General features: G+C 38.3%; 1 protein-coding gene across 1 annotated transcript in view; it reads right to left on the bottom strand.

Annotated features, from left to right (window-relative positions):
- The window catches only part of Catsperb (cation channel sperm associated auxiliary subunit beta), a 161,950-nt gene that overhangs the window by 45,280 nt on the left and 94,799 nt on the right, over nucleotides 1-21,871 (bottom strand). The window contains exon 20 of the mRNA XM_042055403.1: nucleotides 10,765-10,958. Within this exon, the coding sequence (XP_041911337.1) occupies nucleotides 10,765-10,958 (194 nt within the window). The remainder of the gene's footprint in view (nucleotides 1-10,764; nucleotides 10,959-21,871) is intronic.

Consider the following 21,871-nt stretch of genomic DNA (forward strand, 5'->3'; position numbering starts at 1 on the left):
CAGATCCTGGAGACAGCCTAGACGCCCTTCAGTGGAAGAATGGATGAAGAAACTGTGGAATATATACATGCTAGAATACTACTCAGCGGTAAAAAACAATGACATCTTGAATTTTGCAGGCAAATGGATGGAAATAGAAAACACTATTCTGAGTGAGGTAACCCAGACCCATAAAGATGAACATGGGATGTACTCACTCATATTCGGTTTCTAGCCATGATTAAAGGACATCGAGCCTATAAGTTTGGGATCCTTGAGAAGATAATAAGAAGGTGAACTCCCAAAAAAGATATAGTAATCCTCCTGGATATTGGAAGTAGACACGATCGCCAGGCAAAATTGGGAACTTGAGGGTTGGGCAAGACTGGGCCAAGGGAAGATGGGGAGAGAAAAGTGTGAAGGGGAGAGCGGGGGGAGCTCGGAGGAATGGGGTGCTTGGGATATAGGAAGGGTGGATATGAGAGCAGAGAAGCATATATCTTAATTTAAGGAGCTACCTGAGGGTTGTCAAGAGACTTGACCCTAGAGGGGTTCCCAGGTTTCCAGGGAGACGCCCCCAGTTAGTTCCTTGGGCAGCTGAGGAGAGGGAGCCTGAAAAGGCCAGTTCCTATAGCCATACTGATGAATTTCTTGCATATCACCATAGAATCTCCACCTGACGATAGATGAAGAAAATGACAGAGCCCCACCTTGGAGCACCGGACTGAGCTCCCAAGGTCCTGATGAGGAGCAGAAGGAGAGAGAACATGAGAAAGAAAGTCAGGACCGTGAGGGAACCTCCAGCTGGCGACAGATGGGGAAGGTGACTGAGCCCCACATTGGAGCACTGGACTGAGCTCCCAAGGTCCCGATGAGGAGCAGAAGGAGCGAGAACATGAGGGAGAAAGTCAGGAACGAGAGGGGTGCGTTCACTCATGGAAACGGTGGGACAGAACTAATGGGAGATCACCAACTCCAGTTGGAATGGGACTGATGGATCATGCGACCAAACCCGTCTCTCTGAGTGTGGCCAACAGCGGGGGCTGACTGAGAAGCAAAGGACAATGGCTCTGGGCTCTGATTGTTCTTCATGGACGGGCTCTGTGGGAGCCTTCTCAGCTTGGTCGATCACCTTCCTGGACCTGGGGGGAGTTGGGAGGACCTTGGTCTTAGCATAGAGTGGGGAACCCTGATGGCTCCTTGGCCTTGAGAGGGAGGGAGGGGAGGTATGGGTGGAGGGGAGGGGAGGGAAGGGGGAGAAGGAGGGGAGAGAAGGGGGAGAAGGAGGGGAGGGAGGGGGTAGGAGGAGGGAAGGAGATGGAAATTTTTAAATATAAAAAAAATAAACCATGAGAAAAAAAAAAAGAAGATAAAAATCAACAAACCCTTGTCCAAATAACCAAAAGAAAGAGATGATCCAAACTAATAGAAACATTAAATGAATAAGAAACCATTACAACATACACCAAAAAAGTACAGAATACTTTTAAAAAACGGCAGAGGCAGGTGGATCTCTGTGAGTTTGAGACCAGCCTGGTCTAAAAGAGCTAGCCCCAGGACAGAGAAACCCTGTCTTGAAAAAAACCAATACCCAACTGTATTACATGAAAATAGAAAGTGGAGAAGAAATTGATAAATTTCTGAATTCATGTAAACTACCAAAATTAAACCAAGAAGAGACCAACAACTCAAACATATCCACATCAAAGGAGGAGATGGAAACATAAAAAAAACCTTCTGACTAGAGAATGTCTGGGCCCAGATGGAGTCACTAGAATTCAACCACTTTCAAAGAACTACAGCTAATTCTTCTTAAACTCTTCAGAAAGATAAAGGCTGAGGTCACACTCCCAAATTTGTTCTATAAAATCAGTCTTACTCTAGTACCCAAACTAGGTAAAAACTTAACACACAAATAAAACTACAACTGATATCCCTGGTGAACATAGATGCAAAAGTCTTCACTAAAATGCTAGCAAACCAAATAGATGCACATATCAAGAATATCATCCACCACAATCAAACTGGCTTAATTTTTAAAAATACAGTGTTAGCCCAACATATGTAAATCAATAAATAAAATAAACCATATAAATTGACTTATTGACAAAAATCACATAATCACTCCAGTAGATGCTGATAAATCCTGAGAATATCTAAATCTTTCATGAGAAAAGTTCCACAGAGAATAGGCCTAAAGGAAACATGTCTCAATATAATAAAGGCTATCTATGACAAATCCACAGTAATACTATCCTAAATGCACAAAACTTGAAGCCTTCTCACAAAATCCAGATTGTCTACTATCTGCACTCCACTTCATTATACTGCTGGAAACAGGAGAAAGAGCAAAATCCAAGAGAAAGAAATTAAAGAGATATAAACAGAAAAGGAAGAAGTCAAATGATTCCCACTTGTAGGTGATAAGATAGTATACATAAGTAATTCCAAAAATTCCATCAGAAAACTCCTAGAAACAAGAAACCATTTCAGGAGTGTTGAAAAGCACAAAATCAACTTACAAAAGTCAGTAGCCTTTATATTTTCAACAGTAAAAAAAAATACTGAGAAAGAGATCATGGACATACTCCCATTTACAATACCATTAAAGACAACAAAATATGTTGGAATAAACATAACACGGAAGGTGAAGGACAATGAAAATTTCAAATTTCTGAAGAAAGAGATTGAGTAAGACATGGAAAATAGAAAGAAATCACATTGATGGATTGGTTTAGCTAATATTTTAGAAAATCCTAGAAAAAGCCATTTATAGATTCAATGTAATATCAACCAAAACACCCACAATATTCTTAAAGAAATAGAAAATAAACATTCTAAAGTTTATAGAGAACCAAAAAAGAGCCTGCACAGCCAAAGCTATTCAGAGCTAAAGGAATAGGATTGCTATTCTAGCCTTCAAGGTATTTAAATTGCTGTTATACACCTCTGTGTGTGTGTGTGTGTGTGTGTGTGTGTGTGTCCCAATATAACATGGTATTGACAAAAAAGACTAATGGAGTAGTAAAGAAGACCCAAACATTAGTAACCCTGGATGGAAATAAAAGCAACTTCAAAAATTGACTCTGGGAAAACTGAATGCCCACATGCAGAGTTATTGTGCGTTATCATATTGCACAAAAATTAGATTCAAGTGAATCCAGTGCCTCAATTTGAAATCTGAAACACTAAAGCTGCCAGAAAAAACCAACAGCAAATCAAAACAAAAGCATAGGCAGTGCCGTACAAGACAAAGTTGGAGGAGAAGGCTTTCTGCATAGGACTCCATTTGCCTAGTTATTAAGGCCAACAGATGACAAGTGGTACTGGTTAAAACTAAAGTTTCTGCACAGCTAAAGGAGAAATCAAGAGAAAAAGAAAGCCACAGAATGGGAATTTTAGTCAGCCATATATCTGACAGAGGATTAGTATCAACAATATGCAAAAATTCAAAAACCAAGTAGAAATGGCCAAATTAAATAATGAGCTATGGATCTAAATAGAGTTCTCAATATAAGAAATAAAAATTACTTTAAAAAATACCTCAAACTTGGAGAAAGAAGCAGAAGCAGGTGGATCTCTGTGAGTTCAAGGCCAGGCTGCTCTACAGGACAATCAGAATGGTTACACAGAGAAACTGTCTCGAGAAACAAAACAAAACATCAACAGCAACAAGAAAAACCCTCAAAGGTGTTTATTATCCTTAGCAACTGGGGGAACACAACTAAAAGAACTTTGAGAGTCCACCTTCTCATATCCAGAGAAGCTAAGGTCAGCAGAAGGCATGACAACAAAGTCACTGTTGATGGGAATGCAGATTGAGGCAGTCACTCTGAAACTCAGTCTAGAGAACCCCAAGAAGAAACACAGCCACTCCACTACATAGCTCAGCTATTCTGTTTCTTGGCATATGCCCCAGAAGGTCAACATCCTATTCCACAGAGATCTGTGCAGCAATGTTTATGCCTGCCTATTCCAGTCCCTATAGTAAGGGAATGGAAACAACCTAAATGGAAATCTATCTGACAGATGAATGGATAAGGAAAATGTGGTGCATATACACAATGGAATACATTCAACTGTAAGAAAAGTGAAATCATGAAAGTTGCAATTAAATAGGAGGACCTAGCAAAAATTATCTTGAGTAAAATTCAGATTCAAAAAGACAAACACTGCATAGCATTTTCCCTCCCCGGTTCCTAGCTCTAAGTCTTCAGATATGAGTATACAACATACAGGAACCAGAGAAACCACAAAAGGAGGAAGGGACTATAGGCATGTGGCAGTGGCCAGGGAACAGAGAGCTTGAGAGGGGAAGTAGTCATGATACAGGTGATATAAAATGGGAAATGAAAAACTGGGATAGGGATCCCCAATTGGGGATGGGGATGGAGATCAATATAAAATAATAATAATAATAATAATAATAATAATAATAATAATAATAAATAAAGTCCTTTAAAAGGGTAATGATATTTTTAAAAATGAGCCACATTCTTAAATGCACAGAAAACCTGAATTATGTACTCTATTGTACTTTATTTGAAATTTTTAAAGGTTAATGAGATACCTACAGAGAGACATTTGATAGATGGGAGGGATGCTAAGTTAAACAAACATGTATTTTAAAGATATATTGACTTCAAAATTTGCTTCTAAGGATATGTTGCTTTGAAAAAGAAGTTCTGCTTTTGCTTCCACAGAGGATGGGAACCTATAGATTCCTTCCAGGTTAATATGGTTTTATCAAGAAAGACCCACTGAAAATCATAGCTACAAACATAAATAACCCTAAAGTAACCTTCAAAAAATGTAAATACATTTTACCTGCTAAAACACATAACAAGCAATCATCTTTGGCTGGTTTATGTACAATGTATAGTCTGTAGCTGTATTAATGCAGATAAGTATGTTACACTTAAAAGTTTTGTATATTTTCAGAACAAGAGGACCAGAAACCAATAAAAAATATCCTGTTGAGATGATCTAACATGGCAGACTGATACAGCCAAACTTAATAATTATCTTAAATTTTCTCAGGGTCTCTCAAAGATCACCATGCCCAATAATCAGTAGGAAGTAGTATAGAGGACTATGCCCAAATTCCCAAAAGATTGTTAATGAATGTTTGTTTCTATTTAAAGGGGTTGATTTCAAACTGTTATTGCTAGTAGTCAATCTCTTTTGAAAGAAAGGAAGAGGTATATGATGTATAAATGATGGGGAAAATGGTAGATTACTGAATTTACTTTAATCCAAAAACCTGTTAATCTCAAAATATTTTTCATTAGTATGGATTTTAGTTTATTGATATGAATTTAATGTTAAATTTGTTATATTATATGTACATTTCTACTCCTGTTTAACATATGGTGTTTATACAGCTCAATTTAAAATGTAATATATAATTTAAAATGCAAATTTACAAAAATACAGTTAGTCATCTATAATGGTCCAACTTAAAGTAATGTTAGTAAGACTTTTTAGATATATAAAGATATACTCCAAATAGTTAATCTTCAAACACTTCAAAGACATACAGAAAAAAGGCATGTAAAAAGGTTTGCATGACTTAGAATTCTTTTGACATGAGATACGTCTGCTCCTAGTAACACTGATCTACTCCTAAGAGGATAGTGGACACCAATGACACTCCATATAGAGTTTGTTTTCTTTTTTATTGATTTTTATTGAGTTCAACATTTTCTCTGTTCCACTACCTACCTCTTCCCTCCGCTTCAGCCCTCTCACAAGGTCCCTATGCTCCCAATTTACTCAGGAGATCTTGTCTTTTTCTACTTCCCATGTAGATAAGATCCATGTATGTCTCTTTTAGTGTCCTCATTGTTGTCTAGGTTCTCTGGGATTGTGGTTTGTGGGCTGGTTTTCTTTGCTTTATGTTTAAAGACCACCTATGAGTGAGTACATGTGATAATTATCTTTCTGTGTCTCAGTTACCTCACTCAAAATGATGTTTTCTAGCTCCATCCATTTTCCTTCAAAATTCAAGATATCATTTTTTCCTCTGCTGAGTAGTACTCCATTGCGTAAATGTACCACATTTTCCTTATCCATTCTTCAGTCAAGGGGAATTTAGGTGGTTTCCAGGTTCTAGCTAGGACAAACAATGCTGCTATATAGTTGAGCACATGCACTTGTAGCATGATTGAGCATCCTTTGGATATATACTCAAAAGTGGTATTACTAGGTCTTGAGGAAGGTTGTTTTCTAATTTTCTGAAAATCGCCATACAGACATACTAAGTGGTTGTACCAGTTTGCGCTCCTACCAGCAATGCAGGAGTGTTCCCTTTACCCCACAACCTCTCCACCATAAGTTGTCATCAGTGTTTTTGATCTTACAGGTGTAAGATGGAATCTCAGAGTTGTTTTGATTTGCATTTCTCTGATGTTAACTTAGTTTTCATTGTTGGTGATGTTAATTTGTGCATTTTTCCTTCTTTGGGATTTACTTCAGTGAAACTATCAATTAATAGTCTGTGTTTTTGTTGATGTCGCCAACTTCCTTGGGTTGGAGTTTTCCTTCTATTATTTTGTGTAGCCTTGGTCTTGTAACTAGGTAATGGCTAAATCTGGTTTTGTCATAAAATATCTTGTTTTGTCCTTTTATGCTGATTGAAAGTTTTGCTGGGTATAGTAGTCTAGGCTGGCATCTGTGGTCTCTTAATATCTGCATAACACTTGACCAGGATCTTCTGGCTTTCATTTTCTCCAATGAAAACCAGGTGTAATTCTGATAGATCTGCCTTTATTGTTACTTGACCATTTTTCTTTGCAGCTCTTAACATTCTTTCTCTACTCTGTATGTTTAGTGTTTTGATTATTATGTGGCAAGGGGACTTTTTTTTGATCCAGTCTATTTGGTGTTTTGTAAGTTTCCTGTATCTTCATAGGCATATCTTTCTTTAGGTTGGGAAAGTTTCTTCTATGACTTTGTTAATTATATTTTCTGACTTTTGAGTTGACCTTCTTCTTCTTCTTCTTCTTCTTCTTCTTCTTCTTCTTCTTCTTCTTCTTCTTCTTCTTCTTCTCCTTCTCCTTCTCCTCCTCCTCCTCCTCCTCCTCCTCCTCCTCCTCCTCCTCCTCCTCTCTCCTCCTTCTCCTTCTCCTTCTCCTTCTCCTCCTTCTCCTTCTCCTCCTCCTCCTCCTCCTCCTCCTCCTCCTCCTCCTCCTCCTCCTCCTCCTTCTTCTTCTTCTTCTTCTTCTTCTTCTTCTTCTTCTTCTTCTTCTTCTTCTATGCTTATTATTCTTAAGATTAAGTTTGGCCTTTTCATGGTGTTCCATATTTCCTGGATGTTTTGGGCTAAGTTTTTGTTAGATTTAATGTTTTCTTTGACTGTTGATGAATCTATTTCCTCTACTGTATCTTCAGCACTTGAGATTCTCTCTTCCATCTCTTGTATTCTGCTGTTTATGCTTGCATTTGTGGTTCTTGGTCATTTTCTCATGATTTCTGTCTCTATAATTCCCTGGCTTGAAGTTGGTCCTGCAAAGGTCTTTGGCTCCAGTCTGCTCCCTTGGAGTTCCCAGGATCAAATGCACCTAGACTCACAGAGGATCTGGCTCAGGCCTACTCCCTCAGAGGCCCCAAACTCATGCTCAGACCCGCAGAGGTTTCTAGTTCCTGCCTATTCCCTTTGATGTCAGAGACCAATGCCTGGACCCACAGAGGTCCTGACTCAAGCTAGCCAGGCCCAAAGAGAGCAAGATAGGCATGCCATACTAAGAAAAGGTACTGATATGTGGCAGAGTGAAAATAAGGAATATGGGATAACTTAAAATGTAAGAGGTAGTTAGTAATAAGCCTGAGCTATTTGTGGAGCATTTATAAGTAATTTATAAGTAATATTAAACCTCTGTGTGATAATTTGGGAAGTGGCTGCTGAATATTTGGGATCAAGCGACTCCAAGACAAGAAACTTCCAGGTACAGGGTGGGATAGAAAAGCATGTTTACAAAAATATTTTTCAAAAGTACTTTAAAATCATAGAAGAAAATCTCCCTAACTTAAAGGAGGTACATCCATCAATAAAGAAATCCCTCATGACACATAATAATAAAACCACTAAGAAAGGATATAACATGTAGGATAAGGAAAAGACCAAGTCACATATAAAAGAAGGCCTACAAGAATAACACCTCACTTCTCTGTAGAAACTGAAAACTGGAAGGGTCTGAATAGATGATCTACAAAATCTGAGAGATCTCAGATGCCAACCCCAGCTACTATATTGAGCAAAACTATCATTCACAATCAATGGAGAAAAAACAACATTCCATGATAAAACCCAAATGTAAGCAATTTCTATCTACCAATCTAGATCGTCAGAAGGCACTCAAAGAAAAACTTCTGTCTGAAGAGGTTAACTACACCCAAGAAACCACAAGGAATAAATAATTCCAGAACAGTAATCAAATGAGGGAGAAAAAACCCACATCATAACAACAAAATAGCAAAGTTCAATAAACACTGCACAGTGATAATTCTCAACACTAATGTTCTCAATTCCTTAATAAAAAGACACAGACTAACAGATTTGACTTGAAAGCAGAAGCCATTTTCACTATCAAGAATAGGCATCAACTCAAGAAAAAATAATGGCAAAGGGTAGCAGGCAGGTGTATTATCATACAAAATATACTCAAACTGAAACTAATCAGAAGAGATAATGAAGGACACTGTAGTGTGGAGCAGCGGGCCGCGTTCCTGCCGCCCTGCTCCCAGCCACCAGCTAGCTTATGCCCCGAAAGAACAACACACAAACTGTATTCATTTAACACTGCCTGGCCCATTAGTTCCAGCCCCTTACTCACATCTTGATTAACCCATATCTAATAATCTGTGTAGCACCATGAGCGGTGTCTTACCAGGAAATATTCAGCATGTCTGACCTGGTGGCTGGCTTCATCGCATCTGACTCACTGAGGAGAGTCATGGCAACTGTCCCAGAGAGGAGAGATGGGGCAATTGTCTGAGCCATCTATCTCACTTCCTTCTTCCTGTTCTGTCTACTCCACCTATCTAAATCCTGCCCTATCAAAAAGCCAAGGCAGTTTGTTTATTAGCCAATGAGAATCCTCCATCAGGACACTACATACTCACTAAAGGAAAAAAAATACACTGAGATGATATGGCAATTCTAAACATTTATGCAGGAAACATAGGGTACCCAATTCATTAAAGAAACACTAAACAGAATCATATACTGACACCACACAGTGATAGTGGGTGATGTCAATACCCCATTCTCACCAATAGACAGGTTGTCCAGAAAAAAACTAAACAAAAAAATGCTGGAGATAAATATCATAAATTAATGAACTTAACAGACATCTACAGAGAATTTCACCCAAACACCAAGAATATATTTTCTTCTCAGCATTGCATGGAACTTTCACCAAACTTGACCTTGGACTTGGATACAAAGCAAGTCTCAACAGATACAAGAAAAATGAAGTAACACAATGCATCCTATCTATCATGAATTAAAACTGCCTAAGGTCTGGCCCAGGTCACTGAATCAGTCCTGGCCTGCCAATGTCCTGTACTGGACCCATTCCCATTCACATGGAGCTTGCTTTCCACTCCAGCCTAGGTAGCTGGTTTAGTCCCACTCCTGTGGAATTTGTTGCTTCAGTCCCACTCCAGCCCAAGGTAGAGTTGCTTGCCTCAGGCCTACTTTGATCTAGGTTACAGGATTTGACCTATTTCTGTGTGTTTGTATGACTATAGGTGTCCTCAGAGAGCAGAGGTAATGAATTCCCTGGAGTTGGAGTTCCAGGCTGTTCTAAGTGACTGAGTTTGGTGATAGGAACTGAATTTGGGTCTCCTAGAAAAGTAGTATATATCTATCTAGCCCCAAACCTTATTAACATCTTATAATAATTACAAATAAAAATGTTTTTATGATAATAGATTCAAAACTCTTCTTTTACTTTTTTCTTTTCTTTTTTTTGTTTTTTATTGTTGTTTGTTTGTTTGTTTTTTGATTTTTTTTTTTGAGACAGGTTTCTCTGTAGCTTTGGAGCCTGTCTTGAAACTAGCTCTTGTAGACCAGGCTGGGTTTGAACTCACAGAGATCCACCTGTCTCTGCCTCCCGAGTGCTGGGATTAAAGCCGTGCACCACCACTACCTGATTTAAATTCATTTTTATTAGGTAGGGCAAAAATGTCAAATTCTTTGAAAAGAATTGACACTGATTCTCACTACACCCCTTTGTCTAGCTTGGAACTTGATATCTCTATCAGATTGGCCGGAAACTCACAATGATCTGCCAGCCTCTTCCTCCTAAGTGCTAGGATTAGAGGTGTTACGCCATCATTCCTGGTCTCTTTTTAAAATCATAAATTTAAAAATACACTTCAAATGTATTTTTAATTGACACAAAAATCCTATTTTCTCTCACTTCTTCTGGCCGCTGTTTAAAACAAAATAAGTCTCACTGTGATGGATAATAAACACTACTACTAATAATATATAAGTGATTATTATGTTATAAACATCCTGCAACCTGACTATCTGAAAATTCTGGTTAGTTGCCAGTTGGACTAGAATTGGAGAGTAAGGGTAGTCCTGTAATGGTAGCCTACTTCCCTAGCATATACAAGCCTTTAGGTTCAATTTCCAATTATACACACTCACACACACACACACACACACACACACACACACACACACCCCAAAACATATTATAAAGGAACATGAAGTCTTCCCAAATGCAATGTTTTGTAGCCATCAGAAACAGATTATATTTTTATACTTACCTTGTGTTGTAATAGTAATGCGACAAAATTTGTTTCTAAGACGTGTAATATAAAGAGAACCGGATACGCATTTACTTTCCTGAGCTGATTCTATTCCAAAAGGCTCAACCACTTCTGTGAGAACCGAGGTCGGAAATCCCAAAGGACCTTTGGTATGTTCTAATAATTTTCTGATGATTACAAGTCCATTTTTACTAAAAACAAACCAACAAACAAAAAATGGATATCCCAGTGGCTTAAATAAGCAGCCATATTAACATACAATCTACAAATAAAATATACCCATGCTAGAATTGAAGATAATAATATACCAACTACCAAATTACTATTTGACAAATAGTTGTTCAAAGACTTTAGTTGTTAACAAAATGGCATATACAACATAAATTTTCACACTTAAAATGGTCAGAGATTATCTATCATCTAACATATATCTATCATCAATTTATCTATCATCAATCTATTTATCATCTATCTATTATCTTTTTAGTGCTGGGAATCAAACCTAGAACTCCATGCATGTTAGACAAATGTTCTACCTCTGAACCACACCCCAGCCTATGAGTATTTTTAAATGTCACAGTTCAACAGAGATGATACTTAAATGAAAACAGACACACACTGACTACACCTCTGCTTGTAAATTAAGACAGGTTTCCTAAAAAGCAGTTTAACACTTCACATTTGAATGAAAAGGAAATGAAAAATAAGGTCATGGCTGCTCCTAGGTATGGTGGATATTTACCGTAGGTAACAGGGAGAGAATGATCAGAGGCGTCTGGAAGAGTCCCGTGCAAAGAGCTTCTGGTCGTAAGGGGCTTTGGGAGTGCACAGCGGTGACAACTAGTATTTAACAAGTTCTCACATCAGACATATAATTCCTGTTGGTAAATCCGACTTGGCAAAGCTGTGGGGTTACTAACTGTAAATGACTGGTTGTTTCTGTCCACAACTTTCTCAGGTGTCACTACTCTATCTCCCTAATAAGAGCAGCTGTAGGGTTCTTTCTTCCCTTCGGTGGTGTGTTTTATGCTTCTTGGGCACCCATATAGCTGTGATGGACAGGAAGATGATTCCCACTTAACTGTATAATTTTGATGAATAGAAATAATACTAGGATGTTTTACATTGCTCAGACTGACATACAATTCTCAGCCACAAAGACAGCCTTTTACAGAGACAGCTAATTTTGGACTCCAGAACAAACTCAAAGCAGTCTTGTTGACCCTGAAGATGAATATCTGGTTGTCCTAGATACAAATACACAAGGTCATTTTCCCAGGTGTTTTACTGATTCAAGGTCAGGACAGCAGCAACTTTAGCAGACATAACATTTTTGCACATAGTCACAGGCTCAGGCTCAAGGTTCAACCAATTGTTTACTGTCTGGGAACTCTCACCAACATAGAGCTATGTGTAGAGCCAAGAGTGACTCACTGGCTTGTCAATGTGCCATCTTTAGCCTAAGAGAAGCTACATGACTTATCTTGTGTTATAAGAATTGGTCAAGCCGGGCGGTGGTGGCGCACGCCTTTAATCCCAGCACTCGGGAGGCAGAGGCAGGCGGATCTCTGTGAGTTCGAGACCAGCCTGGTCTACAAGAGCTAGTTCCAGGACAGGCTCCAAAGCCACAGAGAAACCCTGTCTCGAAAAACCAAAAAAAAAAAAAAAAAAAAGAATTGGTCAAGCCCTGAAAATGTAACATGTAATTGTCCAGAGTTTGGCTGTGAGGAAAGGCATAGCGGTGTAGAGGAAGAAATTGTGTCAAATTATGTAGGGAATGGCAGGAAAGGGGGCTGTGCAGGGTATGAATGAGGGTGTGAGTGCTGAGAAGGACATGCAAGAAGAAACATGAAGGTGTATAACTACATGAAGAATGTGTGGAGAATGTATGAAGATAGTAGCTGTGGGGGAGGCAAGGGAGATAAAGCTGTAAAGAAAAGAAATGTGGAAGAAACATGTATGAAAAGGAAAGATGTGTAACCATGTAAAAAAAGATGTGTAAGAGAGAGATGTATGTGAATAGATAGATGATTGATAGATAGATAGATAGATAGATAGATAGATAGATAGATAGACAGATGATAGATAGATAGACAGACAGACAGATAGATAGACAGATAGATGATAGATAGATAGATAGATAGATAGATAGATAGATAGATAGACAGATAATAGATTGGTAGACAGACAGACAGATAGACAGATAGATGATAGATAGATAGATAGATAGATAGATAGATAGATAGATAGATAGATAGATGATAGATGTAAAGAGTATGGCTGTGTGGAGATATGTAGTTATGTGGGACAGAGAAATTCTCAGAAAGATTTTTTTCAAGATGAAGTAAAGAGAAAGTTACCATTAGAAAGGGTTTGTTTCCTTATTTCCCTTTAGATAGAGAAGTTTAGTTCTCATTGCTTTGGTAGAATTTTTTTGCATATCCTGGGTGCTGATTGGAAACTGAACCCCCAGTTAGCCATAGTCCAGACTAAACAGAGCCATAAAATGAGAGAGTGGGGAGCAAGAAGAGAATAAAGAGGAAACAAACAAACTAAGGTAGAGAGGTTTACAATCCCAGCACTGGGGAGATGGGTTCAGACACACACACACACACACACACACACACACACACACACACACACACACGGTGGGGGGAGGTGTAGGTGGCAAGTAAGCCCAGAAAGAGCAACATGGCCTACATCATCAGGGAACTGGAAATTAAAAAATTAAAATAACAAAACCCTAAAGACTGACACTGTCAAATGTTAGTAAGAATATATGAAAGACATTTTAATTTATTGCTAGTGGGAATGTAAAAAGGCAATGGGGAGTTAAGCAGTTCTTTTTCACCGCAAACATATTCTTACCATATACAATATTCCTGATTTTTATCTAAGTGAACTGAAAAGATATGCCTACACCAAAACCTGTGTGTAGAAACTACTAGAGTTTTGTTCATTGGGAGCAGCAGGAAAGTCTTTCAATGGAGGAATAGGTTGGGGCTGGGTAGATGCTTGGCATTTAAGAACACTGACTATTATTCCAAAAGACATACCTTGATTGCCAACACCCACATGACAGCTCACAACCGTCTGTAACTCCAATGCCTAAAGATCTAACGTCCCCTTCTGGTCATGGGCACTGAATACACATAGTGCACAGGTACCTGCATATGCTGGCCAAACACCCACACATAAAACAATAAAAATAATTTAAAACAATAGGTGAATGCTTATACAAACTGTGTTTCAAACAGACAGTAGAATACTATTTATCACTAAATAATTATCAAGTCATTAGAAGATAATGGGTATCTTTTTAATTTTTTGAAATTAAAATATAATTAAATCCCTTCCCACTTTCTTTTTCCCCCTCTAACTCCTCCAATATCAGCTCCTCCCTTATCCTGCTCCCTTTGAAATTCATTACCTCTTTTTCTCTAATTGTATATATAGTGTGCATATATACTAACATATATGAGTGTGTGCATATGTGCGTGTGTGTGTATATATATATATATATATATATAAACACTTTAGTATACATATATGTATACTCTGCTTAGGCTTAGTCCATTTAGTATGTACATAATTTCAGGGCTGACAACCTGATATTGACTAACCAATTAAAGGTTAATGCCTGAAGAAGACTACTTTTTCCCACTCCTAGCACTCCTCAGCTGCCTCTAGTTCTTTATTTACTGGTGGGACCCTATGAAATTTCCTGTTCTATGTTAGCATGCCCAGTGATGTATTAACTGGTCAGGTCTTGTTTAAGCAGGATAATAGGAATCTTATAGAAATGCTTAGAGAAGAAGAAGCAAATTAATTTGAAAAGACTGTGTAACTCCAAACATGTGGCATTCTAGAAAAGGCAAAATGAAGGTGGCAACAACAACAGCAACAAAAAGGTTGCCAGGAGCTGTGGAGGCAAGGGTTTCTAGATGAGACACAGGGGAATTTGAGTACACTGCTCTGGGATAATGCTCCTGAACTATAAAGTTTCATCACTCATATTGGTTTAAAATCGCTGATTGGTCAGTTAACCAGGCAGGAAGTATAGGTAGGGCAACTAGACTAAGAGAATTCTGGAAAGAAGAAAGGCAGGGGCATAGTCCCAACCATATGCAGAGGAACCAAGATAAAAATGCCTCACTGGGAAAGGTAGCAAGCCACATGGTTAAACATAGACAAGGATTATAGGTTAATTTAAGTTGTGAGAGCTAGTTAATAATAAGCCTGACCAAATAGACTGAATAGTTTACAATTAATATAAGCCTCTGTGCATTTCTTTGGGACTGAACAGCTTCGGGATAGAGCAGGACAGAAACTTCCATCGAGAAATGGTGCCCAAATGTTTTACAAGAATTTCCACAAAAAGCCTGACAAACCTTTAAAAAAGTGGGGAAGGGGGAGAATTCTTGACAGACAATAACAGAGTAAAGTATGACTTCTTGGTAACTGTCTTTTTTCTAGTAGGCTCTGTTTGCTGGTGAGAAGCAGAGGTGTGGCTCCTTTAAGAGAGGCTTCCTATCAGTATGGTGGTTTCTCAGAAAATCAGAAATCAACCTACCTCAGGATTCAGCAATACCACTCTAGGGCATATACCCAAAGGATGCTCAATTATACCACAAGGACATGTGCTCTACTATATTAATAGAAGCATTACTTGTAATAGCCAGAATCAGGAAGCAATCTAGATGCCCCTCAACCAAAAAAAAAATTTTTTAAAAATGTGGTACATTTACACAATGGAGTACTACTTAGTGGAAAAAAAAACAAGGCATTTTGAAATTTGCATGCAAATGGATGAAACGAGAAAAAATATCCGGTGTGACATAACCCAGACTCAGAAAGATGAACATGGTATGTACTCATTCATAAGTGGATACTAGCTGTAAAGCAAAGGATAACAAGCCTAGAGTCCATGAGCCTAGAGAAGCTAAGTAACAAGGTGAAACCTAAGAAAAACATATACAGATTTACCTGGAAAAAGAAAATAGTCAAGATTACCTGACAGAATTGGGAGCATAGGGGTGGGGGAGAAGGGAGAGCAGAAGGGGAAGAGGAGGGAAGAAGGGGATGAGGAGGAGAAGTTGAGGGAATGGATGGAGAAAGAACTAGATGAGAGCAAGAAAAGAGATGTCTTGATTGAGGGAGCCACTATGGGGTTAGGAAGAAACCTGACACTAGAGAATTCCCAGGAATCCACAAGAATGACCCCAGCTAAGATCCTAAGTAATAGAGGAGAGGGTGCCCAAACTGACCTTACCCTGCAGTCAGACTGATGAATATCTTACTTTTTTACTTTATTTATTGATTTTTTGAGCTATACATTTTTTTGCCCCCCTCCCTGACTATTCCCTCCACTTCAACCATCTCCCATGGTCCCCATGCTCCCATTTTCCTCAGGAAATCTTGTCTTTTACTACTTCCTACATAGATTAGATCCTACATGTATGTCTCTCTTAGGGTTCTCATTGTTGTCTAGGTTCTCTGGGATTGTGATTTGTGGGCTGGTTTTCTTTGCTTTATGTTTAAAAACCACCTATGAGTGAGTACATGTGATAATTGTCTTTCTGGGTCTTGGTTACCTCACTCAATATGATGTTTTCTAGATCCATCTATTTGCTGCAAATTTTAAGATTTCATTATTTTTCTCTGCTGTGTAGTACTCCATTGTTTAAATGTATCACATTTTCTTCATCCATTCTTTGGTCAAGGACATTTAGGTTCTTTCCAGGTTCTGGCTATGACAAACAATACTGCTATGAACATAGTTGAGCACATGTCTTGGGGTACGATTGAGCATCCTTTGGATATATGCCCAAAAGTGGTATTGCTGGGTCTTAAGGAAGGTTGTTTCCTAATATTCTGAGAAATCACCACACTGGCATCCAAAGGGGCTACACCAGCTTGCACTCCCACCAGCAATGCAGGAGTATTCCCTTTACCTCACAACCTCTCCAGCATAAGTTGTCATCAATGTTTGTGATCTTGGCCACTCTTACAGGTGTAAGATGGAATCTCAGAGTTGTTTTGATTTGCATTTCTCTGATAACTAAGGATGCTGAGCATTTCCTTAAGTGTCTTTCAGCCATTTTAGATTCCTCTGCTCAGAGTTCTCTGCTTAGGTCTGTACTCCATTTTTTAATGGATTGTTTTTTTTATGTCAATCTCTTGAGTTCTTTGTATATTTTGGAGATCAGTCCTCTGTCTGATATGGGGTTGGTGAAGATCTCTTCCCAATCGGTAGTCTATGTTTTTGTCTTGTTGACCGTGTCTTTTGCTTTACAGAAGCTTTTCCATTTCAGGAGGTCCCATTTATTAATTGTTTCTCTCAGTGTCTGTGCTGCTGGGGTTATATTTAGGAAGTGGTCTCCTGTGCCAAAGTGTTCAAGTGTACTTCCCACTTTTTCTTCTATGAGATTCATAGAAGACTTTATGTTGAGGTCTTTGATCCATTTGTACTTGAGTTTTGTGTATGGTGATAGATATGGGTCTATTTTCATTCTTTGACATGTTGATATCCAGTTGGCCAGCACAATTTGTTAAATATGCTTTCTTTTTTCCATTTGATATTGTTTGCTTCTTTGTCAAAAAATCAGGTGTTTGAAGGTGTGTAGATTAATATCCATTGGTCCTCTTGTTTGCCTTTATGCCAATACCAGGCTGTTTTCAGTATTGTAACTCTGTAGTAGAGTTTTAAGTCAGGGATTGTGATGCCTCCAGAAATTCTTTTATTGTACAGAATTGTTTTGGCTATCCTGGGTTTTTTGCTTTTCCATATGAAATTGAGTGTTGTTCTTTCAAGGTCTGTGAAGAATTTTTTTTTTGTATTTTTATGGGTATTGCATTGAATCTGTAGATTGATTTTAGTAAGATTGCCATTTTTACTATGTTAATTCTACCTACAAAAGGAGAGCATGGGAGATCTTTCCACTTTCTGGTATCTTCTTCAATTTCTATCTTCAAAGATTTAAAATTTTTGTATACAAGTCTTTCTTTCTTATTTGGTTAGTGTTTCTCCGAGACATTTTATGCTATTTGTGGCTATTGTGAAGGGTGATGTTTCTCTGCTTACTTTCTCAGACCATTTATCATCTGTGTAAAGGAGGGCTACTGATTTTTTGTAAATAATCTTGTATCCTGCTACATTACTGAAAGTGTTTATGAATTATAGAAGTTCCTTGGTAGAATTTTTGGGGTCACTTATGTAAACTATCATATTATCAGCAAATAGTGAGAGTTTGACTTCTTATTTTCTGATTTGTAAACCCTTAATATCCTTTTGTTGTCTTATTGCCCTAGCTAGGAACTCAAGAACTCTATTGAATAGATATGGAGAGAATAGACAATCCTGTCTTGTTCCTGATTTCAGTGGTATCGCTGTGAGTTTCTCTCCATTTAGTTTGATGTTAGCTGTTGGCTTTTCCTTATACTGCCTTTTATTATGTTTAGGTATGATCCTTGTATCCCTGCTCTCTCCAAGGCCTTTATCATGGAGGAATGTTGTATTTAAAAAAAAAAAAAACCAAAAAACAAAAAAAAAACACTCTTTCTGCATCTAATGTGATGATCATGTAGTTTTTATTTTTCAGTTGCTTATATGGTGGTTTACATTGAAAAGTTTTCATATATTGAACAATCAACCCCTGCATCACTGAGATAAAGCCAACTTGATCATGGTGGATAATGGTTCTGACGTGTTCTTGGATTCAATATGCCAGCATTTTATTTAGTACTTTTGCATCAATGTTCATGAGTGAGATTGGTCTGTAATTCTTTTTCTTAGTAATGTCTTTCTGTGGTTTTGGTATCAGAATAATTGTAGACAAATATGACCTGATGATCCTCTGTATTTCCTCCGTGTCTGTTGTTATGTACCCCTTTTCATTTCTGATTTTGTTAATTTGGATATTCTCTCTGCCTTTGGTTAGTTTGGATAAAGGTTTGTCTATTTTGTAGATTTTCTTGAAGAACCAGCTCTTTGTCCCATTGATTCTTTGTATTGCTTTCTTTGTTTCTATTTTGTTGATTTCAGCCCTCAATTTGATTATTTCCTGCCATCTAGTTCTCTTGGATGAGTTTGCTTCTATTTGTTCTAAAGTTTTCAAACGTTCTGTTAATTCAGTAGTGTGGGATTTTTTTCAGCTTCTTTATATAGGCATTTAGTGCTATGAACTTTCCACTTAACACTGCTTTCATTGTGTCCCATAAATTTTAGTATGTTATATGGTCATTTTCATTGAATTTTAGGAAGTCTTTAATTTCTCCCTTTATTTCTTCCTTGACCCATTGATGATTAGGTAAGCATTGTTTAATTTCCATGCGTTTGTGGGTTTTCTGGAATTAGTATTGCTGTTGACTTCTAGTTTTGAATCATGGTGATCTGATAAGGTACATTAGATTATTCCAATTTTTTTGTATCTGTTGAGGTTTGTTTTGTTACCGAGTATGTGGTCAGTTTTTGAGAAGGTTCCATGAGGTGCTGAGAAGAAGGTATATTCTTTTTTGTTTAGATGAAATATTCTATAGATGTCTGTTAAGTCCATTTGAGTCATAACATCTATTAGTTCTCTTATTTCTCTGTTCATTTTTTGTCTGACTGACCTGTCCATTGGTGAGAGAGGAGTGTTGAAGTCTCCCACTATTAGTGTGTATGTATTAGTATGATTTAAGCTTTAGAAGTTTCTTTTACATATGAGAGTGCCCTTGTATTTGGGGCATAGATGTTCAGTACTGAAATTTCCTCCTGATGTGTTTTTCCTGTGATTAATATGAAATGACCTTCTTTGTCTTCTTTGACTGATTTTTATCTTGAAGTCTATTTTGTTAGAAATTAGGATATCTACACCTGCTTGTTTTTTAGGACCATTTGATTGGTATATTTTTTCCCAAGACTTCTGAGTTGAAGTCTGTCTTTGAGGTTGATATGTGTTTCTTATATGCAGGAGAAGGATGGATTCTGTTTTCATATCCAATCTGTGCCTTTTTATAGGTGAGTTGAGTCCATTTACATTAAAGGATATTAATGACCAGTTATTGCTCTTCTCTGTTAATTTAGTTTTCATTGTTGGTTATGTTAATTTTTCCTTCTTTGGGATTTGCTGCTATAAGACCATCAATTGTCTCTGTTTTTGTTGATGTAGTCAACTTCCTTGGGTTGGAGTTTTCCTTCTAGTATTTTGTATATGCCTGGGTTTGTAGTTAGGTATTGGTAAAACCTAGATTTGTCATGGAATATCTTGTTTTGTCCTTCTATGGTGAATGACAGTTTTGCTGGGTATAGTAGTCTGGGCTGGCATCCAAATGTCTGCATAATACTTGACAGTGACCTTCTGGCTTTCATTGTCTCCTTTGAGAAGTCAGGTGTAATTCTGATAGGTCTACCATTATATGTTACTTTGCCTTTTTCCTTTGTAGCTCTTAATATTCTTTCTTTACTCCATATGTTTAGTGTTTTGATTATTATGTGGCAAGGGGACTTTTTATTTGGATCCAGTCTATTTGTTGTTCTGTAAGCTTCTTGTATCTTGATAGGCATATCTTTCTTTAGGTTGGGAAAGTTTTCTCCTATCATTTTGTTAAATATATTTTCTGTGCTTTTGAGTTGAACTTCTTCTCCTTCTTCCATGAAAAGGATTTGGCCTTTTCATGATGTCCCACATTTCCTGGATATTTTGGATTAAGCTTTTGTTAGATTTAATGTTTTCTTTAACTGATGAGTCTATTTCCTATATTGTATCTTCAGCACTTGAGATTCCCTCTTCCATCTCTTGTATTCTGCTGTTCATGCTTGCATTTGTGGTTCCTGATCATTTTTTCATGATTTCTGTTTCTATAATTCCCTTGGCTTGTGTTTTCTTTATTGTCTCTATTTCAGTTTTCAAGTCTTGAATAGTTTCCTTCACATGTTTGACTACTTTTTCTTTGTTTTCTTTAAGGGATTTGCTGATGTCTTCCAATCTTTTGTTTGTCTCTTCTTCCATTTCTTTGAGGGAATTTCTCATTTCCTCTTTAAGAGTTTCAAATATTCTCCTGAAGTTATTTTTTAGGTCATTTTTCTTCTGCTTCATCTATATTTGGTTGTTCAAGTCTTGCTGTTGTACAGTCTCTAGATTTTACTGGTGTTGTGTTTCTCTTTGTGGTGTTGCGTGTGTTCTTACCTTATCTATCCATCTTTTCCTCTAATTGGTGTAGTTGGTAATGTCTGTGACTTTGTGATCAATCTTCCAGATTCCAGTGGATCCAAGGCTCAGATGGTTGCTCCTTATGGTGTAATCAGTGCCATGGTTCCATTCACCCCATTGGTTACTCCATGTTCCTGAAGGTCACTCAGCGCTCCTGGGGTTTGCTCTGCTTCTGTGGAGCTTGATGTATCAAGCCTGCTCTGGACTTAGGTTGCTGGCTCAGCTCTGCTCCTATAAATGTCCCTCGTCTGGATCCACTCCTGTGGGGGTCCCTGACTTGGGGTTGGTCCTGCAAAGTCTCTGGCTCTGATCAATTCCCTTGGGGGGTCCCAGACTGACACCCGGACCTACAGAGGTCTCTGATTCCTGCCTTATCCTTTGGAGGTCCCAGACTCATGCCCAGACCCACAGGGGTCCTGACTCAGGCCCACTCCCTCAGCTGTTGCTCCTCTGTACCTGCTACTGTGGACTTTGCTGTCTCAGGTCTGCTCCAGCCTAGGTCGCTGCTCATTACTGTTTCTGTAAATGTCCCTGGTCTAAATCTGCTCCCATTCATGCAGAGTTTGCTGTCTCAGGCCTTCTCTGGCATAGGTCATTGGCTCAGTCCTACTCCTGTGGAGTTTGCCATCCCAGGCCTGTTCCATCCCAGGTCATTGGCCAGTCCTGTCTCCGCAAATGTCCCTGGTCTGGACCCACTCCTGTTCCCATGGAGCTTACTGCCTCAGGCCTGCTACAGCTTAGGTCGCTGGCCCAGCCCTGCTTCCACAAATATCCCTGGTCTGATTCCACTTCTGCTCCTGTAGAGTTTACCTTCCCAGGAGCACTCTGACCCGGATTGCTAGCTCAGTCCTGCTCCTGTAGAGTTCGCTGCCTCAGGCCTGCTAAGTTGCTGGCTCAGTCCTGTTTCCATA

The sequence above is a fragment of the Arvicola amphibius genome, chromosome 7 (genome assembly GCF_903992535.2).
Source record: "Arvicola amphibius chromosome 7, mArvAmp1.2, whole genome shotgun sequence".
Lineage (NCBI taxonomy): Eukaryota > Metazoa > Chordata > Mammalia > Rodentia > Cricetidae > Arvicola > Arvicola amphibius.